The sequence below is a fragment of the Lemur catta genome, chromosome 18 (genome assembly GCF_020740605.2).
Source record: "Lemur catta isolate mLemCat1 chromosome 18, mLemCat1.pri, whole genome shotgun sequence".
NCBI lineage: Eukaryota > Metazoa > Chordata > Mammalia > Primates > Lemuridae > Lemur > Lemur catta.
The window spans coordinates 25,801,850-25,828,964 of record NC_059145.1 but is presented as its reverse complement, the minus strand read 5'-3'; the positions used below and the strand labels follow the sequence as shown (position 1 = coordinate 25,828,964).

Below are 27,115 nucleotides of genomic sequence, written 5' to 3'. Positions count from 1 at the left end.
CAATTCTAATACTATCTCCATCCTTTAATGAGCTGAAGTGAGAATGGAGAGGTCTTGTAACTAGATTGCGTTAGGTTTCTGGTCAAGTATCCAGTGGATATTACCCTCAGTGGGGTAAGGCACTACCTAACCCTATTTGGAAAGCATGGGTGAGACATACACCCTCCAAATAAATGGCGATTTGATTCCATTCATCTTTTAGGTTTTATATCTAGCTGAGTATCTGCTATTGGAACTTGGCCACTGCATAAGGCCATGCAGTCAGGGCCCTGCCCAGTACCATTCACACAGATTACAAACTGAATAGTACCCTCTAGAATTGTGTAATGTGGTGGCTTTGATGGGATCTAAGACTAAGATAATAATTAGGGAAGAGGCCGGGCGTGGTGGCTCACACCTGTAATCCTAGCACTCTGGGAGGCCGAGGCAGGTGGATCGCTCGAGGTCAGGAGTTTGAGACCAGCCTGAGCAAGAGTGAGACCCTGTCTCTACTAAAAATAGAAAGAAATTATCTGGCCAACTAAAAATCTATATAGAAAAAATTAGCTGGTCATAGTGGCGCATGCCTGTAGTCCCAGCTACTTGGGAGGCTGAGGCAGTAGGATCGCTTAAGCCGAGGAGTCTGAGGTTGCTGTGAGCTAGGCTGACACCACGGCACTCATTCTAGCCCGGGCAACAGAGCGAGACTCTGTCTCAAAAAAAAAAAAAAAAAAAAAAGACACCACTTCCCCCACAAAAAGGAATATGTTTAATTACTTATTCTTTTTCCTCGAAGTCTTTATATTCTCTAGAGCTATAAATAAGAGGCAGTATGAGCCAAAGATTAAGAGTGAAATTCCAGAATGGCACAGCATGGACCTTAGCTGTGATATCTTATTTAACCTTCTGGCTTTGGTTTCCATGAATGTGGAGAAGAAAAGCATCTATCTATATCATAGAATCATTGTGAGGGTTAAATGAGATATTATGCTATTATAGAATAAAACCCAGCACATGGCAAATATTCAATATATGTTAATAACAATTATTAACAAAATGAATAACTTTAATATTCATCTAGAATCCCCTTAGCAGATACTTAGTATCCACTTAAAATCACTTTTCCCAACTTACTTTCTAAATATTTGCATGGATGCATATATGTGGCTATACATATAGATGTACACATATACAGTCTGAGCAAAGAAATTGTGGTTACTACATGGGAGTTCTAGTGTCCATCTTGACTGCCTGGGTTCCAGTCCTGTTCCATAATTGTAAGGCAAGTCACTTAACTTTACCAGCCTCAGTTTCCTCACCTGTAAATGAGAATAGTAATTACTTTCTTCTTAAGATTTCCACAAGTTTTAAATGAGAAACTTTAATTAAAACACTTAGCATAAACTTGATATTCTGTGTTAGATATTTGTTTTAATATATGCACAACACTTTTCAGGCTAGTCTTCTCTATAACTTAATGAACACAATTTATCAAGATACTAATAAAAATCTCAATTCTAGGCTAAAAACACTGCTATAAATGGGGGGTGGGGGGGACGACGTAACATTCACCTATAGCCTCCTTCCTCCAAAACTATAATTGGTTGGTTCTTTTTATTTTTTGGTATGGGATGATTTTCCTTTTTGAATTTTTAAAAACATTTGGAAATAACTTCAAATTTACAGAAAGCTGCAAGAGTAAGAACAGCAAATATAACATCAGATACCCTTTACCCAGGCTTACCTATTATTAACATTTTAACCTGCTGGCTAGTCATTTGTTCTCTCTTTCCCTCTTCCCACACATAATATATTTTTAACCATTTTTAATGCCTTATAGCCATTTGAGAGTAAGTTGTACTCACCATGACCCTTTACCCCTAAATATTTTAGCATTTATTTCCTAAAAATAGGGATGTGTCATTGGTTAATTTTAAATGCAATAGGAAAATATGTCATTGAATCTTTAAAAAGTCTACTTTAATCATATTGTGGTAGAAATAACACAACTGACGTTTTCTTGTTTAAATTTAAGGCAACCGTTTTGGGCAGCCCATTCCACACCATGACGCTAGTTAAGCCAATCAGAGCACAACTGGTGAAGTGTCCTTACTTAGACCACAGCATAAATGCACATACTCCATTAGAGAAGCCAGAATATTTACTTGTAGTTATTTTTATTGAACACATTTGCTACAAGGAGATTTTTAAATACATATATATATTGCATTTCATTCTCTTGACTTAAATGATTCTTGGGAAACTAAAATATGTAAAATCTTTCCTTAAAATAAATAATAGATGGTAAGAATACTGTGAAAACTTCCATATACCTTCATAAATTGCTGTGGAAATTGCTTTATAATTGCAACAAATCTTGATGAAAAATGTCAGCTAAACTTATAAAGCAATTAAATAAATTAACACGGCTGCCAAATAGACGTATTAGTATCCTACACCCAGCCAAGGACTAATCCATATGTTATTAAGAGAACACTCTTTTTAAAATTTAATATGTTAAATTTTAAAATGGTCTTTAAGGTGACTGCAGGCAGAAAAATAAACCAAGAGCTTAGACCCTGCAGTGGTAAGAACTGGGTTTGAATCTGAGTTCTATCATTATTAAACTGTGTCCTTAGGCAAGCCGCTCATCTAAGCTCTCCACACTCAAATGCCACACTCATATTGCATAACACAGAATACAACAATGATAACACTGCATCCCCCTGGGTTCAGAGAGGGTTAAAAGACACAAAGCTTATAAATCACTTAGCACAGTGCCTGGTGCATACAGTAAGCACCCAATTAATGATAGATGTTATTATTAAGTGGTGAGGCCTAGGCTAACATGTTTTCATAAGAAGATTATAAATTACAGCAACTCTAATTAAACTTAACCTAAACTCTTATGGCTTTCCCTTTTTCTATACCCCTGAGAACCTCAGAATAAAGAACACCAGCCAAACCATGTTTATTTGAATCTATTAACAGTCACGTATAAATCAAGCCCAGTGTTATGAGCTTCTACGTTTGTAATTTTTTTTTCCATTTTTTTCTCCAATATGACTCTATCCGTTCCAGCAACTATACAACAGCAATTAGGGTTAACAACATATAATAAGAAATACAAAGGAAAAGAACATCGGGGAATTAGCTGATGCTAGGAATAAGCAGAGAATGTGCTGTTTCAAGCATGTTTATTATTGGCTAAATCATCCAATTATTAATCTTCACTATATTCTTGCCTAGCATTTGGTGTTAGGTGGTTACTCAACAAATGTTGGAAAATCATTTTTGTTAAACTTTGCTTGTTCCCAACCCCCCACCCCCGCCACCAAAAAACCCAGAATATTTATATATAAATAAGGCCCAAAGCCTAAAAGGAACTTGAAAAGAGAAAGGAAGAATGCTGGGCTTGGAAAGTCATGTTAGAAAGGGAAGGGGGCTGAGTGCCATGGCTCATGCCGCTAATCCTAGAACTCTGGGAAGCTGAGGCAGGAGGTTCACTGGAGGCTATGAGTTTGAGACCAGCCTGGGCAACATGGCAAGACCCTGAATCTACAAAAAATTTAAAAATTAGCCAAGCATGGTGGCGCACCTGTAGTCCCAGCTACTCAGGAGGCTGAGGCAGGAGGATTGCTTGAGCCCAGGAGTTTGAGGCTGCAGTGAGCTATCATTAGGCCTGGGTGACAGAGTGAGATCCTGTCTCTAAAACACACACACACACACACACACACACACACACACACACACACACACAAAGAAGAAAAAAAGGAAAGGGAAAGGGCCAAGGAGGAAGGAGGGTTAATCTCAACAGCGGACCTATGAAGTGCCACGCTCAGTCAGGTGCACTTGTACTTCTACACATCAATAAAGATAATGAGGAAATGGAGGACCAGAAAGCCAACAAAACTGGTAAATGGAAAAGCCTGCTGGCCTCTCAGGTCCACCATACCTAAAAGCCCACCACACCTGAACTTTCTAGACTGAACATGTCATGCACCAGTGACACACAGAGGCAGAAAGTGAGTCCATGTGAACTGAGCCGAATGGGCTCTGAAAGGTGGCCTGAGGGTGAGGGAACAACCTTTCTGGTGGTGTCTTTTTCCATTACATACACCATTTCGCTAAAGTAAACTAACAGTACAAATGTCCATAAAAATGCAACGGTTTAAGATAATGACTTGGGGATCTATCAGATTAGAATCAACTCAACTCTGTAAGTATATGAACTTGAGCCTCTCTAAGTCTCATTTTCTCCACTGGAAAATGATTATAATAATAGCTTACACTTCAAAAGATTAAGAGGATTAAAGGAAATAGTATAAGTGTTTAATAGAGTTCCTCACACACTGGGGATACTTAATAAACAAAACTTGGTTTTTTATTAATTTTTAACTTTTAAAACATGGTATCGGGTGAGTTACTCAGCCTCTCTGCTCCCCCTCTATGGCATATGTAATGGCAGTGATACCCACCACTAGCCTCATGCTACAACTAACCAAATGAGACTTACAAGTGCTTGGGCTCTCTGTTGGCACAGAGTAATAAATGACAGCTGCCTGTCTAGCACAGAATTTAGAACCTCAGAGTAGATCTAGAAGCTTAAAAAAAAATCAGTCTAGATAACCACTGAGGAGAAGGACTGATAAAACACATAAGAAGGGAAAAAGAAATAAAAAGGTAAATAAGATAGAGCATCAACAGAATTCACTGACAAGGACTGGAATGAACAGTCTTGTAACAAACAGCATGATACTTGACCGATCAAAATGTCACTTTTATTATTGATAAAAGTTACCTTGGAGGAAATAGTTTTAGATATTTGTTAACAATGGGCTTGTTATATATAATAATAAATCTCCCCCAAGTTAAACTTACCAACCCATTCCTGGGCAGATCTAGCGGCCACAATCACAACCCAGGAAGACCTGCCCAAATAAAGTCTCCTGCGTGGAGGGACAGGGAACGCATGCTTCCCTGGGAGCAGGCAGAGCTCCAAGGAGAAGAGACATTATCAGAATTAGCAATGTCCAGGTCCTTCTCATCAACTCACTGATCAGAAAACTTACCTCTCCCTGGCAAGAAGTAAATAGAGATTCCACACTGCTGGCTCCAAAGCTCCTGAAGGGGGCACTTTAGAAATGTGAAGTGGTGTTTTGTTCCAGGTTGTCACAAATAGGGAGTGTGCTGCTAGCATTTATCAGGAGAGCTCCAAGGACGCTAAAAGTTCTTTAATGAATGACAGAGTCCAGAATAACAAAGAACCTTCCTACTTCCTTCACAGCCTTTCAATGTGCCACCAGACAGTCACATGGATGGAAATTTGTTTATAGTTATCTGATCCCAGACTCTCACTCCAAATTACATCTAAACAAAAAGTACTTTTTCCTAATGATTTTTTAATTTGGCACAAAACTTGCTTAGACTATTACATTGCTTTGTGAGACACAAATCGTATCTCACCTTACACATGGCAAAGGGGAAACTGTGTATGAGAAGTGACACTAAAGCAGAGGGGAAAATACCCTGACACACGCAGTCTTGTGTTTTCTACATGTATAGCTCTGTGCTAAACATTATAAAAAGCATCACAACAATTCAAAGGCTTACAACTTCATTGCTACCCATGACTCTCCTTTGTTAGAACATTCCATTACATAGGGTGTTTTCAGCAGTACCACATTTAAAGTCACTTGTTAAAATATACAAATTACATAGGATGGGGAACCCTACACCACAGTATGAACCGTTTACTTCTTTGTTCTAATTCTTGGCTTCTTAAAGGAAGCTCAATAGCAAACCAACACACAGCAAGTAAGTTTTGATAGAGAAGGAAGGAGAGCCCAGGTGTGAGCAGTAAGGGGATAGATCAGTGGGTAAGAGGGATCCCCAGATCACAGACCAGCCAGGGGCACATGGGATAATACAATGGTGATGGGTAGAAGGGAAGGGAAGAGAAAGAGTTGAGAACTGATGAAGACAAATACTGACTGCATTACAGGCAACAAACATTTGTGATTAAACAGAAAAGAGGCAGAGTTTAAGAGGCAAATGGGCTTGAGTTCAGATCCTTAAGCATCTGTGTGCCCTAGATGAAGCCAAAGTTAGGGAGGACATGATAAGTAGGAAGGCAGGTGGACAGACAGAGAGATAGATATATAATAGATCCTGGCAGAGTACCTTGTATACAGTCGGCATCCAAAAACTAGAGAGCTATTATTATTGTTCCTAGTCACAGTTTTGCCACAGGCTAGGCTTTGTAAAGGCTAAAGCAATCCTTTTAATTTTAGACAGCACTTACTTTGGTTAGAGAACAAGGGCAATAACGATAGTGGGAAAGTTTCCAGCAACCTTTATCTGTTCAGTCCTATGGATGCTTGCAGAACTCTGTAGTTCATGAATTACAACCGGAAGCCTTCCAATAGTATCACACACAGCCTGAACACAGGGATGCACATTCCAGGAGACAAGCTGTTTTCCAATATCTAGGTCTTTAGGCTGGCCTCTTGCTGTTCATGTTCTCAGCTCCAACTGTTAAAGACCACGGCAGAAGGGACTGATTCTAGGTAAGCTGTACTGGAAACAACTGTGCCTAAGAGAAAATAATAGGTTGAAATAGGGCCAACAGAAATTTATGGTCCCGCTCAAAGTAATAAACAATGCCAAATGTCAGCAGATGCAACTGTATCAATAAAGACCAGCATCACCTATGATTACCATATCCAATTTAAAATGTCTTGTGGATCAAACACTTTTAATCCCTTTGTAAACTCCTTTAAGTCACTGATCAATACCTCTTAGACCGGTTACAACAGTCTCAGTATCAGGCAGAGCCTTGATCAACAAAGTGTTAAGCTACAGAACTAAACCGACTCATCCTTTCCTCTTTCAGATGACCTTTGCTTGAAAAGAAAGACGAGTTTCTGAGAGTTGAGTCTGAAGAAGTCAGAAGGAACGGGAGGGGCACGGTTCGTCACTCAGACAACCGGCACTACCGGCTGAGTTGTATCTCGTTTTGACAGCAGCAGTATAGTCAATGACAAGCCCTGTCAGGTAACACATTTATCTTCATGGGAAAAGCGGCCATTCCCAAGCAAGAATCTCAGATGTTGTCACATCAGCTAGGACAAGAAGTCATAAAACAGGAAGGCTATCAACGCAGGAGGTACAGCGATATCTAGACTGCAATTAGGAGGAGGTGTAAATGGGCACTCCAGCCCCAAGCCCATAGGAATCTTGACACTTTTCTTCTGTGCTTGGATTCCTGGCCAAGTAGCGAGTGAAGTCCTTATCAGCCATCTGTGACCCTTCTTGGGGCCCAAGCCTCTGAGCTACCTTCCATTTGGAAAGCCTCATGGCAAAAGCAGCTCTGCTGCTTCTCTCAAATACTAAGTAACCAAGAGAAAAAAAAATGAAGAGCATTTTTTCTCATTTCTTCATTTGTTCATTCATTCAACAAATATTTCTCCTGTAGTCCAGGCACTAAGCTAGGTGCGGGCTGGTCACTGACTCTAACAGGACAGGCAGACAGGCAGCAGGCACTACAATCAGGAACAGCAACATGCTTGAAGGAGGTTACAGAGGGTGGAGCAGGGAGGAGGACAACAGGCTCAATCTGTGGCAGCCATGGAGGACTTCATGGAGGAAGCAGCATCTGGCTAAAACCTAAAAGAAAACTGTAGAGTGGTCAGGTGGAAAGGCTGGGAAATAGTAGGAAATAATATGTACCCAGTTACAAGAAGACACAAGATGTGTCTGGAAGATGGAATGAGATTTGTAGGGCTGAAACATGCAGCAGAAATGGGTTGAGAATGTGAACAAAATTGGAGGTGAAGGAGACAGGAATATTATCCATATGTTTCTGAGGAATGAGAGAAGGGAGCATGTCTATATACATTTCAAATCCATTTATTTACAAGTGGTTTTCCACAGGTACCCAAAGAAAAGATCTAACGGGAAATAAGGTAAACCTAGATATCCTAAGAAGATCATGTAACGATTTTTAAAAATCTGAATAAATCATTAACTATGAAAATTCTATTGTACACACGGGAGAATTTCTTGAAAATCAGAGAAGATACTTATTTTTAAGGTTTTGTGCTTTACATTACCCTTACTCCCAAGCCATAAAACCTCATCATTTTAAACAGCTAAAACTGTAAGTTAAGCAATGAGAAACATTTTTTCTTTTTTCTTTTACTCTCAATGGTCTCTTTCTACATTCCTCTAATCAGGATATTATTAATTACACCCAAGTTGGGAATTAAAGCAAGCTGGTTTAACCCTGACCATGCTACTTGCTGTGTGACCTCTGGCAAGCTATTAACCACTCTGAGCCCCTGTCTCCTCTAATGAGGCCCATCTCAAAGGGTTGCTGTGTGTATCTGGTGAGACAGTGGTTGAGTGGGTACTACTATTTTCATTTTACTAAAAAGAGAATGAGACTCAGAGAGGTTACGTGACTTGCACCAGGCCATATACCTAGCAGAGCAGCCCTCAGACTTCACGCCGGGACTTCTGACTCATTCTGCATCTGGTTCTCTTTTCTCTCATAATTTTTTTTTTTTTTTGGTGGTGCTTTTCAATGGTAAATATAATTAAATTTCAACGAAGATGACCTTTCTTCATACTGTAGAAATAATAAGAGTTCTGGAATAAAGGGAAAATAAAAGGGGAGTGGAGAATAATAATAACTGTAACAAAAATAGCACTGGATGAACACTTAAAATGGGTAAATTGTATGGTATGTGAATTATATCTCAATAATGCTCTTACAAATAAAAAAATAAAAATAGCAGTGGATGAGAAGTGAGTAATGTGGCATTTAGAAGTGATATGATTTTGAGGAAGTTAAAGTTTGTTCCTTCATCTTCTTACCAGTAAAAAAGGGTTGCTATTACCTGCATTATGTTTGCCAAAGAACTACGATACAACTTGAACCCTAAGTGGAAAAGATGAGCATATGACTCTACTGCATTATGATGACACTAGAAATAATTTGAGAATGAAGGAGCTTTTGTTTCTAATAACCCATGAGCCTCCTGAAATGTACAGAAAAAGAAGTCTACCCCCCACTGCAAGCACCTGTTCATGAGGTCATTCCTTCTCAAAATACTGAAGTCACTGAAACATCAGTGGCAGGAAGTTCTGGAATATACAGATTACATGAGCATGTTTCCCGGCGGCCCAGTTACAACATAATCAAGAGGATCCATTCTCCAAATCAGGGCTTCCTGATCCAGGAGCACAGCAGAGCTCTCTTGCACCAGGCACACGGGCCAGAGAATCAAAATAAACACAAATGTGCCCAGAGTAACCCAAACCTATAACAGAATCCCAAGTGAGCCCTGGTCTACTCATGTTCAAAGGCACACACACTACACCAGACTCGGAAACAGACCTCTTCTGAATTTCCTTCCCATTTTACGAAGGAAATGTAAAATGAATTGTTACCTGTTTTCTCTTTCAGTAGGAACAACACTTCTGCTTTCCAAACTCCTGGTTTACTGGTTTGATAGAAATAAAACATCAGTACCTAGGGCTTCACACAAAGCCAAGACAAATGTGATTTTTCCACTGTTTTTAAAAGACAGAAGTCATTTTTGCCCTAATTCCTACATAGTAGTAAGCTTAAAAATCAAGCCATTTAGCTCACAGTCAGGTCCAATAAATCGGTGGAAAAAATAAATGGGCGAGCATGCCAAAAACGTAACCATGGTAACACCACAGATGCGTCAAGAAATGGTGTGCTCATTTGCTTCATCCCCATCTCTTAAATTGGAATCTAAGTAGGGGAAAAATTGCACAGAGAACAATCATGATTCTGCAATTACTGAATTCTGCAAAATTGCATCAACCTGCTGTACTATAACTTCAGAGGCAGCTACGGTGCAGCTACAGAAACACCCCTAGATGGCTTGGGAGTTAAAAAGACCGGGATCTGCCACTTATTGGTTACTTAATCTTCCTGTGACTTCATTTCCTCATCAGTAAAATGGGTGTTAAAGACCCCAAACTTCACCGGGTTACTGAAAGAATAAAACTCAACACTGCGGCAGAGGCAGGGAAATGGTGGACTCAGGAGACCTGATACCTTGGTCACCTTTAGCCTAGATTTTATTGGCTTCCCTTAGTGCCTCAGTTCCTTGATCTATAAAAGATAATCTCTTCCCCACCCATGTGATTAGCATTAGGAATTATTATTAATCTAAAATATAAGGAATTATTATGAGAATATTATTAGGATTACAGTTTTCAACTCCAATGCTGAAAGACTAAAGGAACCAAGGGCCACAAATTCACATTAATACACGACCACAACCTTTCCTCTGTCAAAGGCAGTCCCACTCTGGGGCCAAAGGCAACTCTGGGGCCCTATCCCAAGTGACTTACAGGAAATCTCCTCTCTCAGTTTTATTAATGAGTAAAGTGGAAGAATGGGGGCTGGTTTAGAATCTCTTCCTCCAAGTCACAGGCTAGACTCCAGACTTACAGTCAAACTCACTAGATTAGTTCCACTTACTATTTTCACAGTAGTATCTGGAAACATTAGCATTCTAGCATATCACTTGCAAGATATTATTTTTTTAAAGAAAACCCTTTGTTGCAAACAAATCACAGCAATAAGCAGGGTACCTTGAACATTAAATTACTGTTCCTTTCTTTTGCTGGTTAAAAAAATGGCATTTCTTAAAAAAATTTTTTTCAATCTCTGAAAGACCAGGTAACAGACAGGAAAAAGACAAATTCCAAGTAATAAAACCAGAATCATTCTTTCCTCATATGAAAGAAATTAAACCCACCACACGTCCTCCCAGGATTCATTCCTTATGTTTAGCTGTATAGGAACACAGTGTGGCAGGACACGATGATACTTCTCCACAATTGAGCTGCCGCTTTACCTACCTGTAGACAGACAGACAGACAGACAGACAGACTGACTGACTGACTGACTGCCTTCCTTTAACTCAAAAACTCTGCTTTCAGAATTCCTATTTTCTGTGTCTTGCTTTCTAGGATTTGGTCTAATCCAGTGGTTTGGGGGATTTGGGATTTTCACTCTGCAGAAAACATTTCCTCAAGCAAAATCATACATGAAATCCTGATTTATGAATCTGATAAAGTTGGCCAAAAGGAGGAGAGGCATGGGAAGGAAGGGAGAGCCCTGAGGTCTTCCCTTCACTGAGGGGCTGTTAGTGGCCCACTGGTCTCCACAGAGGTCAGTCTAAAGGCCCCTGGCCTGGTCCACCCATTGGTAATGACGACGGTTAACATTTACAGAGACTTACACCATGCCAACACTTTACAAAACGCCTCGAGCACCTCATCCCATCCACTCCTCATAGCAGTTCTATGAAGCTCGTATTACGGACACGACCTTTCCATGAATGTCAAAAGTGGACCTTCAAGCATGACCATTCCCCAGATGGTGCGCAACACACTCATCATGTAGGCATACACCCTACAAAGGGTCGATAATTTGCCTGGCATTACAAACCATTAAGCAACAGAGCTGGGACCAAAACCCACACACACCACAACGCTGTGCTGTTTGCCCCACTGTCATTTATGACTCGCCTAACTTAGAGAGTCGCTCGGTGGGCAAGCCGCCAGGTGTTCCAGAACCAGCACCGAGCTCTTCTTTCTCCCCTTGACTTTTCACGTACACCCACCCAGCAGCGAGGAGCCAAAGACGAGTTACTCACAAGGCACAGCGTGGCGGTAAAGGTTATCCCTTATGGTCTGCTGGAGCTCGTGGTCAGGGGACCCTTTCTGGAACCGCTGATTGAGGAAATGTCGCAGGTCCTTGTTCAGCCTTCCTCCTGCAGGAAATATATAAAATAGACAGAACACATCAACAACAAGGCCGCCTAGAGACCGAGCAGCTGAGAGCTGTGTGCGAGAAAGCCACGCAGGGCCATTCTAGTCCGCCACCCTCAGCCATCAGGAGCGTATACTTATGGACTTTGGATTTTCCTCTGCAGAGAAAAAGGACAAGCACGAATGTATTAATATTAATAATGAAGATAAAACAGCATTGAAATAGCATTAACTTGGGGGTCCTATCTCACATAATACAGGAAGGCAAAAATAATAAAGAATTTAAATTTAAACTAGGCTATTACATTTAAAATATGTGCCACAGACACATGTAGACACTATTACTGCAAGAATAATGAAGACGATCCAGCAATAACTGTCAGATTATAAGATGTTCTTCGACCAGGGATTCAACTGGTAGGAATTTACCCTGCAGATAGACTTACAAAGGTCTGCTCAAACCTCCAGGATTGTTTATTGTGGCATTTTTATAACAGTAAATAAATAAGAACAAAAACCTGGAAACAACCAAAAGGGATCAATTAAGCATAATTCACTCATATAATAACTACTCTGACCTTCGTGGGTTGATATGGAGGGGAAATATGTGGAATTGTGCATAATGTCTGATTCCTTTTATGTAAAAAAGAATTTAGAAAAGGAGAGATTATGTATTAATAGAGGGAATCATAAGAAAGTTTAACAGACATTTCCTTTAGGGAAAAGGAACCAAAGTGGCAAAATAGAGGAGACTTCACTCTTCTTTATATAGACAAACAGATACACACAAACACACAAACACACACACACACACACACACACATGCACACATACATACACACACATACATCTCCCGCCCTGTGTTGCTTTTCACACACTAGATACATATTGCTTTTTAAAATTATTTGTTGTTGCTGTTTAAGCCATAGTTATCTAAGTGAGTCTATGTGTTTCTTTGCAATTCTCCACACTTAACAAAAGAAAAGCTAAAAATATTACATTGTTACAAAAATGTGTCATAGTAAAGAGATGTTTTTTAAAATCATAATCATAAATTACAGTCTACAGGATCAACAGAAGGCTTGTAGATCAACTGAGCTAGCATTCACTCTTAATGGAGAAAGATGCTTCAATGGCAGGCAAAAATAACAATGCTGAGATTGCCCTTCCATTTTCAGACAAGACACAAATTAGGTAAGAGCATTTTTAGCCTTAGAGAAAGAATGCAGCAATCTAGTAACCACGTGAGCCACAACACTCATGTCTTCTGATGGTAACTCCCCCATGGTCAAAAAGAGCAAATCATGAGGATGACAATGACAGCTAAGATAATATTTCCTACCTAGGGCAGAAAACTCCTGCTCTTTATTTTAATATCATGTTCAAAATAATATCCCCTGCTATAGCTGCTCATTTTGGAATACGCTAATAAAACCCAACTTAAACTATTCGAGTTGTATTATACCCAAAGTTTCAACTGGCCAAAGGAAAATACATATATTTTGTCAATCTTAAGTCATTCAATCATTCATCAAGTATCTATGAAATGAAAACACCCACCCACCACACAAACCCCCCTAAAATAAACACAAGGTTTGAACAGATAGTTCACAAAGGAATATATACGACTGGCCATTAAACACATGAAAAGATGTTAGACATCATTAGTCATCAGAGAAATACAACTTAAAATCACGATGAGATCCCACTACATACCCAATAGAATAACAAAAATTAAAAATGCCAATAATATCAAATGTTAACAAGGTTGTAGAGGAACAGGAACTCTTACATACAGCCAGTGAGCATACAAAGTGGTTCATCGTCTTGGGAAAACAATTTGGCAATATCTTACAAAGTTATACCTTTACTAGCCAAGTGATCCAATAATTACATTCATATTTATATGAGGGGAATGAAAACAAGTCCACAAAAAAACCTGTATATAAATCTTCACAATAACTTTATTCATAAATAGCCAAAAATTGGAAACCCATGAACAAACTGTGGTATACTCAAACAGTGTGATACTACATGGTAATTAAAAGGAACAAACTACTAACAACACATGCAATAACATTGATGAATCTCAAACATGTAATGTTGAACAAAAGAAGCCACACACAAAAGAGAAAATACTGCACAATTCCATTTATATATAAATTTTTGCAATAGGCTAAACTAATTTATAGTGACAGAAAGCAGTTCAGTGGTTACCTGGAGCTGAGGGTAGGCAAAGACTGATTGCAAAGGGGCATAAGGGAATGAGATCTATGGAGCGTAGGAATGTTGCCATGGGGAGAAACCAGGTGAAGGGTATGCAGGGCCTGTGTACTATTTTTAACAACATAGTGTGAGTATATAATATTTTCAAAATAAGTTTTTAAAAAGGAGGAATACAAGGGACCTTTTGGGAGGAGATACTAATATAGTATTTCTTGATTGTAGTAGTAACAATGTGGGTTTACGTATTCGTCAAAACTCACAGCACTGTATACAGAAAATGAGTGTGTTTTATTATATGTAAATTGCATTACAATAAAACTGATTTCAAAAGTTTAAAATACACATAGTGATTGAATGAGGACTATATGCTAGGTAGACACTGTCTAGGTCCTTAGTTCTCTATTTGCCATTAGAAAGTTGAACTGAAAGGAAAACAGTAAATACTGGCAGTTAAGACAGACAAGTCTGGGTCTGAATCCTGGCCCCACTGCTTCTTAGCTAGTACACCTGAGCACAGGGCTTCATCTCTGAGCCTTACTTTCCTCATCTGTAAAAATAGAACACTTATATAATAGTAACTCCGTCACAAAATTGTTGTGAGCATTAAATGGGATGATACATTCGGACAGTGCTTAACAAAAAGAAATCACTCAATGGAAAATGGAGATAATAATTATGATGTCGAATGGACAATTATTGAGGTAAGTGAGGAAAGACCTAAAATCAATCCAAATGTGAACTGTTACTCTTTCTCTTAAAACAAAATGCAGATAAACATAGAATCTATCATATTGGCTTAGAAATAGCCAGAAACAAAATACCAGCCTAAGGAGATTTGAATTAAAGGATATTTCTGGTGTTTCTAGAAGTGAATAAAAGTCTACGTGTGCTAAAATGGTGCAGGCATATGGAAACTTGTTAATAAACATTTAGTGTGTCCTTGATATGTTCCAGGCACTGTGCTGAAGCTGAAGTTCGGGAAACAAAATCAACTGGTAAATCACTGATGTTGGATAGTCACACCTGCTAACTCTAGCTTGAGGTATGAGGCACTCTAGAATTTGATTCAAAAGATAACAATATTCACCCACAAAATTCCCATTGCCTGCAATCTAGGACTTGATACCCCTCTTAAGAGACAACAGTGCTTGACATTAAAAAGACACTGACAGCTATCAATTGAGTAGCAAGGATGTCTATGATATCCAAATGTCCTGCCTGAGTCAAAAGCAAAATTCCAAAGGAGATTCAGGATACAGTATCTCTTTATCCCATACACAATGTAGATTCAGACATCCTTATGAATCAAATGCAGTAACTGTCAAGATAAATCAGGGGAATGTAGACTGGAAGGCATTCTTAAGTGTAAGCTTAAGAATGGTTTACACTTGAGCTCTATGTTCAAACTACCCAAGCTAGCTAGGCTTTATGATCACCAAACTAAAACTCCTTTCTACTGCAGATATGCAAAAGGGCAGGGTTACCTATGCTGCCGGTTAACATTTACTCTGTGTTCTGTGACATTTGGAAGTAAAAAGCCTCAGCCTTCACATCCCATTAAGAGTACTGTATTTTTTGGCATCTAATCTCAAATTAATTGCCAATTATTCAGGGGACACGTCTCTAAATCTTATCCTAATTGTCAAGGGCAGTGAGCCAATGAAATAATAAATTGCAAGACAGTTTGTCATAGCATCTTCACTTTCTTTGAAATTCAAGATTTGTTTTGCAAATGGGAAAGAGAACATAGGTCAGGGATACAGTCACATGCAACATAATCTATCATGTGAGGATGGACCACATATACAAAAGCAGTCCCATAAAACTGTAATACTGTATTTTTACTGTATCTTTTCTACATTTAGATGTGTTTAGATACATGAATACTTATCACTGTGCTGCCCGCAGTATTCAGGACAGTCCCATTCCATACAGGTCTACAGCCTAGAAGCAAAAGGCTATACCATACAGCCTAGGTGAACAGGGCATACCATCTAGGTTTGTGCAAGTAGGTATCGATGATGTTCACACAAGGACAAAAATTGCCCAAGGCCACATTTCTCAGAATATATCCCTGTCATTAAGCAATGCATGACTGTATGTAGAACTTTCACCAAGAAAAGCGTTCAGAGCTTACTGTGAGACAATTTTTTATAATTTAACGAGAGAAAATGGGGCTTAGATTCTGTCTGGATTTGACATTGTTTTATATTTCTATATCTTCACCTACATATCTGGAATTCTGTCTCTTAAATTTACAGTAATATATCTCTGCTTTTTTCACTACTTTGTAGAATTTTAACCATGTTTGATTGATGTTATTTTAAATGTATAATGTTCAATTTTAAAAATTGAATAAATACCAAAATTTATTCCCTTTCATAGAAAATAAAGCTATTTCCAGCATAAACAATGTTCCTACAAATGTCACTGTAATGCCTTTTTATTAAATTTTCTTATTACACAAATGTGAGTTTTTTTCCCCCGTAGACGATCTAAACCTGGAAATGGACACAGACATCTTCAATTTACCTTGTTATTACTGAATTCATCTCCAAAATGGTGGTGCCAATTTACCTTTCCACAAACAGTTCTGGAGGTCCTGTTTCCTTACACTTAAACCAACATTTGCTGTTGTCATTGTATTGTGGGTCCCCAAGACCACTCCCAGATTTAATGAATCACTAGGAAGATTCAGAAGAAACAGTACATATTAGCAGTTGTACTCATGGCTGTAATTTATTACAGCAAAAGGATAGAAAGCAAAATCAGCAAAGGGAAAAGGTTCATGGGGCAAAGTCCAGAGAAAATCAGGTAGAAGTTTCCAAGAGTCCTTTCCCAATGAAGTCACACTTACACCCCAGAGGAACATGTGTGAAAAGCTGCCCACCAGAGAAGCTCCTGAGACATTCAGGGACCAGGGTTTTCACTGAGAGTTGGTTGCATAGGTAGCTTCTGCCTAGCACAAAACAAAACTCCGGACTCTCAGAAAAAAAGCATCAACTACAGCATTTGGATGAATAGTTTAGATACAGTGAGCCACTCTTATCACTTCCAGGTATACAAGAAATCCCCCAAAATCCAAGTTCCCAGATGTCAGCGAAGGGCCAACTTAGCCTTCAAACTAGCTACCATTAACTCTTTTCTGCACAGTTCAACTTTGTAAATGCTTCCCATTCTAATAAAGATAAAATGATTTGTGGGCATTATATTAATTCACAAGTACTGATTACTAATGAGATTAAGCATTCTATCACATTTTTAAAAATCATCTTTTGTGTTTCCTTTTCTGTGACTTACCTGTTCATATTTTTTGTGCATTTCCTAATGGACTGTCTTATTATTCTTAATAAAAATATGTTTTTACATGTTCTAGAAAGGGTTCCTTTATCACTTATTTATGTTGTGAATTTTGCTTGCCACAATTTAAACATGAAATGATCCTCTAACATAACTGAGTTGTGTAGTTTCTCTAACTTTTCCTCTCCCAGGCTAGAGGGTCTTCTGTCGACTCTACCAGAAGCATCATTTTTAAGGTGATGAATTATGAGGGGACCCTGTTTGGGCTGATCTCTATCTCCTAGAATACAGATCCTAAAAGGAATGTTGGTCAACAGAAATAATCTTCCTGGTCAAGAAACCATGTTTCCCAACAAACCACTGAGTCTCCTTAATTCACCCATTTGTGACTGAAAGGGCAAAATGCAATTCCCTTCATGTATGATAAGTGCTGCACATCTACATCCACATCTAGAAGGTCAAAGAACAGCGTTTCATGACAATGAGAACTGACACTTTAATACATTTCAAATTTTCAATGCTGAGGGAAACCTGCATAAGGATATTTAAGCTAATCACACTCTCAGGTGATTCTGCTTTAGCACACAATTTCTTCAAGGAATGATTACAGTTGTGGGAAAGGTCCATTTATTAAGGCAACACGAATGGTTTGGACTGCAGTGGAGCTATTACAGCAAAAAAATCTGTCAGTTCAGCACTTGAGATTTATAAAGAATAGGACTTTTTTAAAACATATAAAACTATAAATTGAAAAACAAATTCACTTGTTTTATAGTCAAACTTACAATCCAAAATTCATTTAAGTGAGATTTGTCTGAAAAAAGGTGTTTGCTATTTGTTTTCTTTCCAATATATTTTTTCTAACATTCTTCCTAACATTCATAAGTTTCTGGGGACTTATTGTTTAATGGGGACAGAGTTTCAGTTGGGGATGATAAAAAAAAGTTCTGGAGATAGATGCTGGTGATGGCTACACAATATGAATGTACATAATGCCATAGACTACACAGAACTTAAAAACAGCGAAAATTATATATTTTTATGTTATGTTTTACCACAATAAAAAGTAATACAAATTAATTACAAGATTTGAAAAATGCACAGTAGTCCAACAAAGAAAGTTAAAATCAGCTGTAACTTCATGTGCAGCACAATTAACATTTTGGTACTGGATACCCACTGTATGCATACATATGTACATACATATACACTTACAATACACTTATGCATATGGGGAGCTTCATTTACTTTCATTCAACAAACGTATATTAAGTGCCTATAGCCAAGGATACAACAAGGACAATACAGAGCCCCAAGCAGGAAGTGACATGCCCACATTAGGAAGGATGAACAGGGACATGGCCTCTGGGCAGGGGCAATTGTTAAGATGAGAACTAAAGGAGGATAAGCAGCTAGTTTGCTCTGCAAAGTGTCGGGGGAGCAGTATTCCAGGCAGAGGGAACAGCATGTGCAAAAGGTCCATAAGTAGAAAAGAGGCTAGCATGCTAGAGAAGTCGCATGAAGTGCCAACAAAGTGTGGCATAGGTTGGGGATAAAAAGAGAAGCAGGGGCTAGACAAATTTGTGCCTTGCAGGCCACCATAAGGAGCTTGTATTTTGTTCCAAGCACAGGAGGAATGCACTGAAGAGGTTTTAGTCATGGAGGTGGAAGGGGTGGTCTAAATTTTGAGGTTACTTTTGCAGCTGTGCAATGGGTCACATGTAGAGGCAGGGAATGGGAAGAAGCCAGTAGAGCTGACCTACAAGGCCTAAAGTGGCCTGGACTAAGGAAGAGCTGGGAAGAAGCGCAGGGAGAGACAGAGAGGAGATGTAATTTAAAGCTGGAACTGATTCAGTTTGCCAATATGTTGGGGGAAGATACCAAATGCAAGGGAAGAGTCAAAAATGGTTCCAGTGTTTGTGCTTAGCTGGTGATGAACAGGTTTGAATAGAATATGGAGTTCCATTAGGTACCTGTGAAACATATGGGATCATTCACTTTGTGAGGCAGGAGGACTGCTTGAAGCCAGGAGTTTCAGAATAGCCTGAGCAAGATTGAGACCCTCTCTCTACAAAAAAATGGAAAATTTTAACCAGATGTGGTGGCATGCACCTGTAGTCCCAGCTACTTGGGAAGCTGAAGCAGGAGGCTCTCTTGAGCCCAGGAGTTGGAGGCTACAGTGAGCTATAATGACGCTACTGCACTCTAGCTCAGGCAACAGAGCGAGATCCTGTCTCAAGAAACAAAAACAAAAAACAAAAAAAGTATAGGATCATGCCATTTATGTGGATTTATATATACATTTTTCTAACAAAGAATTCATAAGCATTTGCAATATATTATTAGTACTCAAAAATATAATTTTAAGAGCTATATAGTATTTTATCTTCTTATTCCACCACAACCGATTTAACCATTACCAGTTAGTAAGCACAGAAAATGTTTAAGGCTCGATACAAATTCCCTTCAAAAGATTGTATTGCTTTCTTTCATCCAACTGGATTTTAAGTGGCTCCAAGATAGGAACGTGGATTATCATATTATCAGTTTTATGTTAATAGACATTTAGGTGTCTTCCCTTTAAAAAAAAATTATAAATAATGCCAATGAAAAACTTTGAACATAAATTTTTGCTGAAATTTCCTAGAGAATTACTAGACTGGTTAGTAAGAATATTATTTTAAAGCTTCTTGATAAACATTGACAAATTACTTTTCATAAAGGTTATTAGCAGTTTCTACCACAATATGGAAGAACTTCAAGACCAACCATCTGGAAGTTACAGTGTTAAAATTAGAATGATTTTTCACCTTTTAATTATGTGGGGTTTTTTATTTTGCACCAATAATTCGAAGACATGTCAACAATGTATTAAATAGACTATGTGAGGCCAAATGATGTTTCTTTTAATTTTGAGAAACTGATGGTTCCAGTAAGAAAATTAATTTGGAGAATGGCCTGTTGAGAAATAATGAATGACTGCCATTATCATATGTATTTACCTAAAACCAAACCAAACAAAAATCCCTCATACCTAAAAAGTACACAAACTGGGAACATCAGTGGGCCACTTCTTTACAGAATTACTTCCAACCTCTCTACTACCAAACAACATTTAAGCTGTGGTCTACTAGATCAAGGGTCAACAAAATTTTTTGGTGAAGATAAAATAGGAGCAGACAATACCCACCTTTCAGTCTTGAGGGTACACACAGATTCTGTCCAACAACCTAACTCAGCCTAAAGCAGCCATGTAAATTTGTAAATGAGGTTTTTCAATAAAACTGTATTTACAAAAATGGGCAGTGAATTTGGCCCAGGGACCATAGTTTGCTAACTCCTGTCTAAATATTGGCCCTGCATCTCCAGCCAAGCAATTCTCCTTAAGTAATTCTCAGAGAAGAGTTCAAGTGATTCTTGGGGTGGAAGTGGAGGGTATCCATGGTTTCCCAGGTTAGGCTAAGCCACAGTTCTCGGACTATGGTTCCCTGACCATCAGCAGCAGTAATGCCCAGAAATTTACCTGAAATAAAAATTAGTGGGCTGCACCCCAGACTAAAGCAAAACAGAAACTCAGGGCAGTGCTCAGCAATCTGTTTTAACAAGCCTTCCAGGTGACTCTAATACATGCTAATGTTTGCAAACCAATGGTCTAAGCCACACCAAAGCCCCCTAACAAAACGTGGGGAGTCAGACTCTTCTCACAATGGTTCCCATCTCTCAGGTGCTGCCACTCCACTACAGGGCTAATGATGACAGGCGCACCACCCATCACTCCAGGCAGCGGGGACCTCATCAGACATGCAGAGACAGAATCCATTCCCCTGGTGGTACAGACACTACTGTTCTTTTAGTCACGTCTCTATAAAACTAAGAAACAAAAAAAGAAGCGTATGGTGAATCTGTGATGTGAAACTGAGGCTGCGAGGCAGATTTATGTACACTGATGAAACTCAAGAAACTACTATTTACGTTTAACTCCCCACATGGACAAGCACGAAACATTTTGCTAGCACTTCAGGAAATCTGCTTTCTTACTATTTCCTGTCTGCCTTCTCTATTCTTTTCCTCCTGGTGAATCTTTTCATAATAAATTTCATCCCACAGTGAGGAGAAACTTGAATTAAGCACGGAAAGAAAAGCAAGCTTAGGTTTAAATATCATAATCTGTATATTTTTTTATTATTTACAGCCTTTTGTGCTTCCTATATTTACTCCAGTTAACTACGATAGTGGAAGAACACCTGTTCAGAAAAAAAAATAATGAAGGATTTATACAAAGAAAGCGGAAACACAATGTTCTCCTGTTGGCAAAGTATTATAGCTGGTGTGAGCCTGTGTCCAGTCCTAATAAACAGCTGCATGACGCCACCAAAAGCTGAAGTCACATGTCGCTACACTCAGAAACCTGAGTGGAATCTGAAGACATGGTGTGTGTGTGCCCTTCAAGACGACGCTAAATTCTTGGAAAGATACTCAATCAGCATCTCACTGAACCTGCTGCCCTCAAAAGATGACAACGAACATTTATTAAGCACTTTCAATAGGCCAAGTACAGTGCTAAGTAAAAACTTGATAATCCTCACTCTAAACTAATAAAGATGCCAGTCCCATTTTACAGAAGAATAAACTGAGGCTGGGACATTGTCCCATCACCCAGCTAGTAAGCGGCAGAGGGGACTCACACACAGGGAAGCATGACTGAGACTGCGTTCTTATCCAGTGAGGTCTAGGAAGCGTTCACGATAAGAATGATGCCAAAGACAAACTTGGAAGCAATTAACGTAGAAAATAAAAGCAAAAAAAGCAATGTATCTTCTTTCTATATTGAAGTGCTTGGAATTGCAAAGGTGTTTAAAACAGTTTCTACTTTTAGAAAGTCTCCCCAAAGCATAGCTGGGGTTGTAGGAATGTGTTAACATGAAAAATATCCAAATAGGGTGTACTTCTCTCACAGTATGTGGTTGAGAGCACTGAGTCTCAAGCCAGACTTGGTTAGTTCAGATCCGGGCTCCAAATTCACCAGCTGACCTTGGGCAAGAAGCTGAACCTCTCTGAGCCTCAGTTCCCTAATTCTTCAGGTGGGGATAGTGACAGTATCTGTTCAAAATGGTTTTTATGAAGCCGAATGAGTTCCTGCAATTAACATAGCATCTAGCACATAATAAGGATGCGGTAAATTGTTACTCTTTTACCAAGGATCATCACAATGCAGCATGTAAGCTTGACTGGATCCTGAATGTACAAAAGTAAAAACATGAGGAAAGACATTTACGGTTCACATGGGGTAATGCTGAGTATGGACTAAAAGTCTGACGATGTTACTGAATGAGTGTTGAGATGTGACAATCCTATCATGGCTTGTAGGAAAATGTCATCATTTTGGGGTAATGTTTGCTTATTTAGGAATGAAGTGTGATATCTACAGCCTACATTCAAATAATCTGGCAAAATGGAAATATATGCACATACATATGAAAAGATGGAATGGGTATGCAAAGATGTTAATAGCTGGTGAATCTTGGTGATGGGGTATACATTATGTTGTTCTTTCAATGTTAGCATGGGTTTGAAATTTTTCAAAACAAAAACAATTCACCATTTTTCTAAAACAGTTACACTGACTACAATACTAGAAAACAACTATGTGAATCTCAACATGAAAACCAAAGACTGACTTCCCTTCTAAACTGCCCCAATATTCTGTACCAATATTCCTCTCAATGCTTACCATACAAAGAAACCAGGAAGGTGACATCCAAATAGCACTGGCTTCCAGAGAACGCACAAGCCTGAGCGTATAAGCAAGGTTGCTTCCCAGGAACCAGCACCCAGGATTAAAGCCTTGCACTCTAGGGTTTTAGGAATCTGCTGACAGGTAGGATGTTTTAAATGTTTTATGCAAATGCAACTGAGATCCCACTGGTATTCCATAGCCTCAAACATCCGTAGTAATTAACACAGCTTTTCCTCTACCCTCCCAGTCTCACCCCAATTTATTCTCAGACAGGGAGAGATAATCTGCGTTGCAAACTCTACCCTAATATGGTCTATTTTCATTCATGCAACAGTTGGCTGGGGCCAGAGTTCTGGGCACTCTGACCTACATTGGGGAAATCTCATACAAACAGTGTACAGTACAGCATGCCACTTCGATGTCTACTGGACTGTGAGAACAGAGACCACCAGCGATACACACATCATGTGATGGTTCTGAAAAAAGTGGGACTATTTCCCATCAACAGATCACCCTTATGAGTCTATCCTCTGCACAGCATCCCTCTTTAAATTTGTTTCAAAGTCAGAAACAAAAGAGAGAGCCATTAGTAATTGCTATGGTCACAGGAGGAAGGTGAAGAGAGAGGACCTATTTTATGTGAATGAGGCTGCATGCAGGTTTCCTCAAGTTATTTTAGATGTTGCAAACCCATTAAGTTAAAAATTATTAACCCATTAAGAATTACGTCTACAATTGATCACAGCTCCCATTTCTAAAGACTCTGGTACATAGCGTACCTGTTTAAAAAATATTTAGGGGGAAGAGTTCTAGGCGGATCATCAGATATTTCTAATCTCCATAATTCCATAAACGATTATAATTTTCACACTCTACTACTGTCACGCTACCTCACTGTAGTCTTCCAGCTGCTATTCAAAAGTGATTATAAATAATGGGGCTATAAAAGCCACTCAGTAATTAGGACACTCACTGGCCATATGCCAGCCTCAACAATCGAAGGTGATTTATGTAAGACAACCCCGTCACATCTGCCAGCCTGGTTTCCCCTCTGACTGGCTCTCTCGTTGCAGGTTAACATTGCTATTCACAGCCCTTTTCCCCTTGATTGGAGAGCACACTGGCAACCCAAAGGGCTACAGCTTTTTTAACTTTATATACCAAAGGAAAAAAAAAAGAAAGAAAAGAAAAGGGAGGAAACCCCCAGTACACTTTTTTTGGTCTTGCTATTTCACATACGCAGAGGAAGGAGGGAAAACACAGAACAAAATACACTGGATCAGGTCGAAGTCCTGGCCTTTGCCATAGAATAGGAAAGAACTAAGTGAAATCCAAGGACGAAAACACTCAGACCTAGCCCACCAAACCTCACCCCCTTGGCACAAGAGGCTTAAACATACATAAGCCTAAGCCCATCGAATGCTGCAGCAAGTATTGCTCAAGAGGAATACCACTGTCATCTTGGCCAGGACAAGTCTTTGTTGTTGTGAGTTTGTCCCACGAACCTCTGAACATTCAGCATCCCTCTTCTTGGCAGCTCCACACTAAATGTGCATGGCATGCTCCCCGGTCAATGCAAGGACCACAGAGGGGCAGTTCCTCCCAGGAGACGAGGAAATGTAATCACAGACAGTCATACTGAACTGCCCCTTAACACATATGATGAATCTTCTTATTTGTCTTTTAAACCTGGGAGCATATTAGAAAAGAATATTGCAAAAGGGCCCAGTATTTGGGATGATTCCTAATTGCTAAGATTGTATTTGAGATGCACATGCTTAAATACACACACATGTCTTCTAGTACAGGGCTGCTGACCGAGAAGCAGCGGAGCTTAGTGCTAGGAACACGGGTTTGAGATCATGTTCACGCTGGCTCAGCAGAGGCCCTCTCTGACAGCTCTATGTAAAGGACACTACTCCATCAGGGTCGATTCTGTTGTTCTAGTTTATTGTGTTCATAGCTGTTACCATCCATTGAAATTATCTTATTTTTCATTTTGTTGTTTATCCTCTGTCAACCTCCTAACCCCCAAGGAGAGTTTCCTACGAGATCTGAGATCCCTCAGGCCAGAGGAGACCCTCTTGACCTAGAGGAGTAGTTGGCATAGACTAAGTGACAGATTAAGTGAATGAATTGAGGATGGTAACAATAACTAAAACACCACAAGCAGCAAATAGCTCAACCAGAACTAGGCAGACCTACAGTCCCATCCTGACTTTGCCATTTGCTACTTCTGTGTGTTCTGGGGCAGGTTTACTTAAGCACTCAGCATCTCAATTTCTTCATTAGTAACATAGGGATGATAATAATAGCACCCACCTGACAGGGCTGTCACTCGGACTGACTGAGGATGCGCGACACAACGCTCACTAAATGTGAGCTACGCTCCCGCTCATCATCTGACTTTAGTAATGTGTTTCGAAAACACCTTTCATGAACTTTTCTTCTCCAAGGAGAGAAATTTTTTTTTCAGATTCATGATTATGACATAATGTATAAAACAAACAAGTTAAACAAGCCACCCCTTCCCTATCTCCAGACTGCAAACTAATTAAAACCGATGTGTTATCACCAGATTGCGTTCACACACCCACTTCTGTTTGTAGCAGACTGCATGGCCGAAGGTGTGCAAGCAAAAACAGGACTACCTTCCAGGTTCGTGCGAACTGCAATGACGTGCAGAGTAGCAAGGAACGGCAACCCCGCTTTAGCCCAGCACCAGGCCTCATGGAATGCAGCATTCTTGATTTACCATTTATATATATGTCCTTTATGTATGTATATTGTTTACTCAGTATTTTAATCTGCATTGCCCTGAAAACTAACATGCTAAACATCTCAAGTGCTAACAAAGTGTCTTTTCATTTATGAAGTTTCTATTCAAATTGTTTGCTCATTTATATTAGGTAGTCCTCCTGATACTGACTTGTAAAATTAACTTCTATGCCCTGGATACCAGTCCTTTGCAGAAATACATTTTTCAAATATTCTCTCCCAGTCTGTGGTTGCCAATTCATTTTCTTAATGATGCCTTTTGACGAGTGGAAGTTTTTAATGTCTAATTTATCAACTTTATGGGTTTTTTTCAATTATCATTCATTTTTTATGGATGAGTCAGAAAACAGCGTAATGAAATAGAAGAACTCTGGGCAAAGGTCACAAGACCTAGATTTGAGACCTAAACCTGCGTGGGTATCTGTGTTTGGGAAAGTCGCGTGTGAGGGTTAATTTTATGGGTTAACTTGACTGGGTCAGAGGGTGCTCAGATATTTGGTCCAACAGTATTCTGGGTGTTTCTGTGAGGGTGTGTTTGGATGAGACTACCATTCAAACCAGCAGACTAAGTAAAGCAGATTGCCCTCCCTAACATGGTGGGCCTCATTCCATCAGCTGAAGGCCTGAATAGAACAAAAGGGCTCACCCTTCCTCAAATTAAAGAGAATTACTGCTGCCTGACTGCTTTGAGCTGGGAATCAGTTTTTCCCTGCCTGCAGACTAGAACTGAAACATGGGCTCTTCTGGGTCTGCAGCTCGCCAAGTGCAGGTCTTGGCATGTGTCAGCCTCCACAACTGTGTGAGCCAATTCCTTATAATAAATCTCTTTCTCTCTATATATACATCCTATTAGTTGTTTCTCTGGAGAACCCTAATACATCATCTACCTCCTTTCACTCCAACACAGCATGAAACATTCTACTCAGTGCTTAATGAACGTTGTTGGAATGTCTAATAGAGTGGTCCTAATTCACGTATCTGGAAATAGGTTGGATTCAACAACCCCAGAAGTCTCTCCCACTGTAAAACATTTGGTCTCACTTTTCCCTTCCAACACCACCTTATCCCTCAGGTGTTCTCTATCGAAATTAATTCGGCTGTGCCTTCCAGAAAAAGTGACAAACCCCCATCCTAGCTCATCAGCTCAGAAGTAATTCTAATGGGCTGCTGCTAACATAGCACTCTTTTCTGGCTTGATTGCCTACCTTTTCGGAAGCAATGCTAGAGTTCAAACGATTCAAAGTTGTTTGAGTTACTCAAACAATCCCTACT

General features: G+C 39.4%; 1 protein-coding gene across 10 annotated transcripts in view; it reads right to left on the bottom strand.

The window, feature by feature from the left end:
• The window catches only part of MAGI1 (membrane associated guanylate kinase, WW and PDZ domain containing 1), a 602,084-nt gene that overhangs the window by 227,418 nt on the left and 347,551 nt on the right, over positions 1–27,115 (bottom strand). For all 10 annotated transcript variants that reach the window (XM_045530900.1, XM_045530901.1, XM_045530902.1 and 7 more), the window contains exon 2: positions 11,688–11,804. In XM_045530900.1, the coding sequence (XP_045386856.1) occupies positions 11,688–11,804 (117 nt within the window). The remainder of the gene's footprint in view (positions 1–11,687; positions 11,805–27,115) is intronic.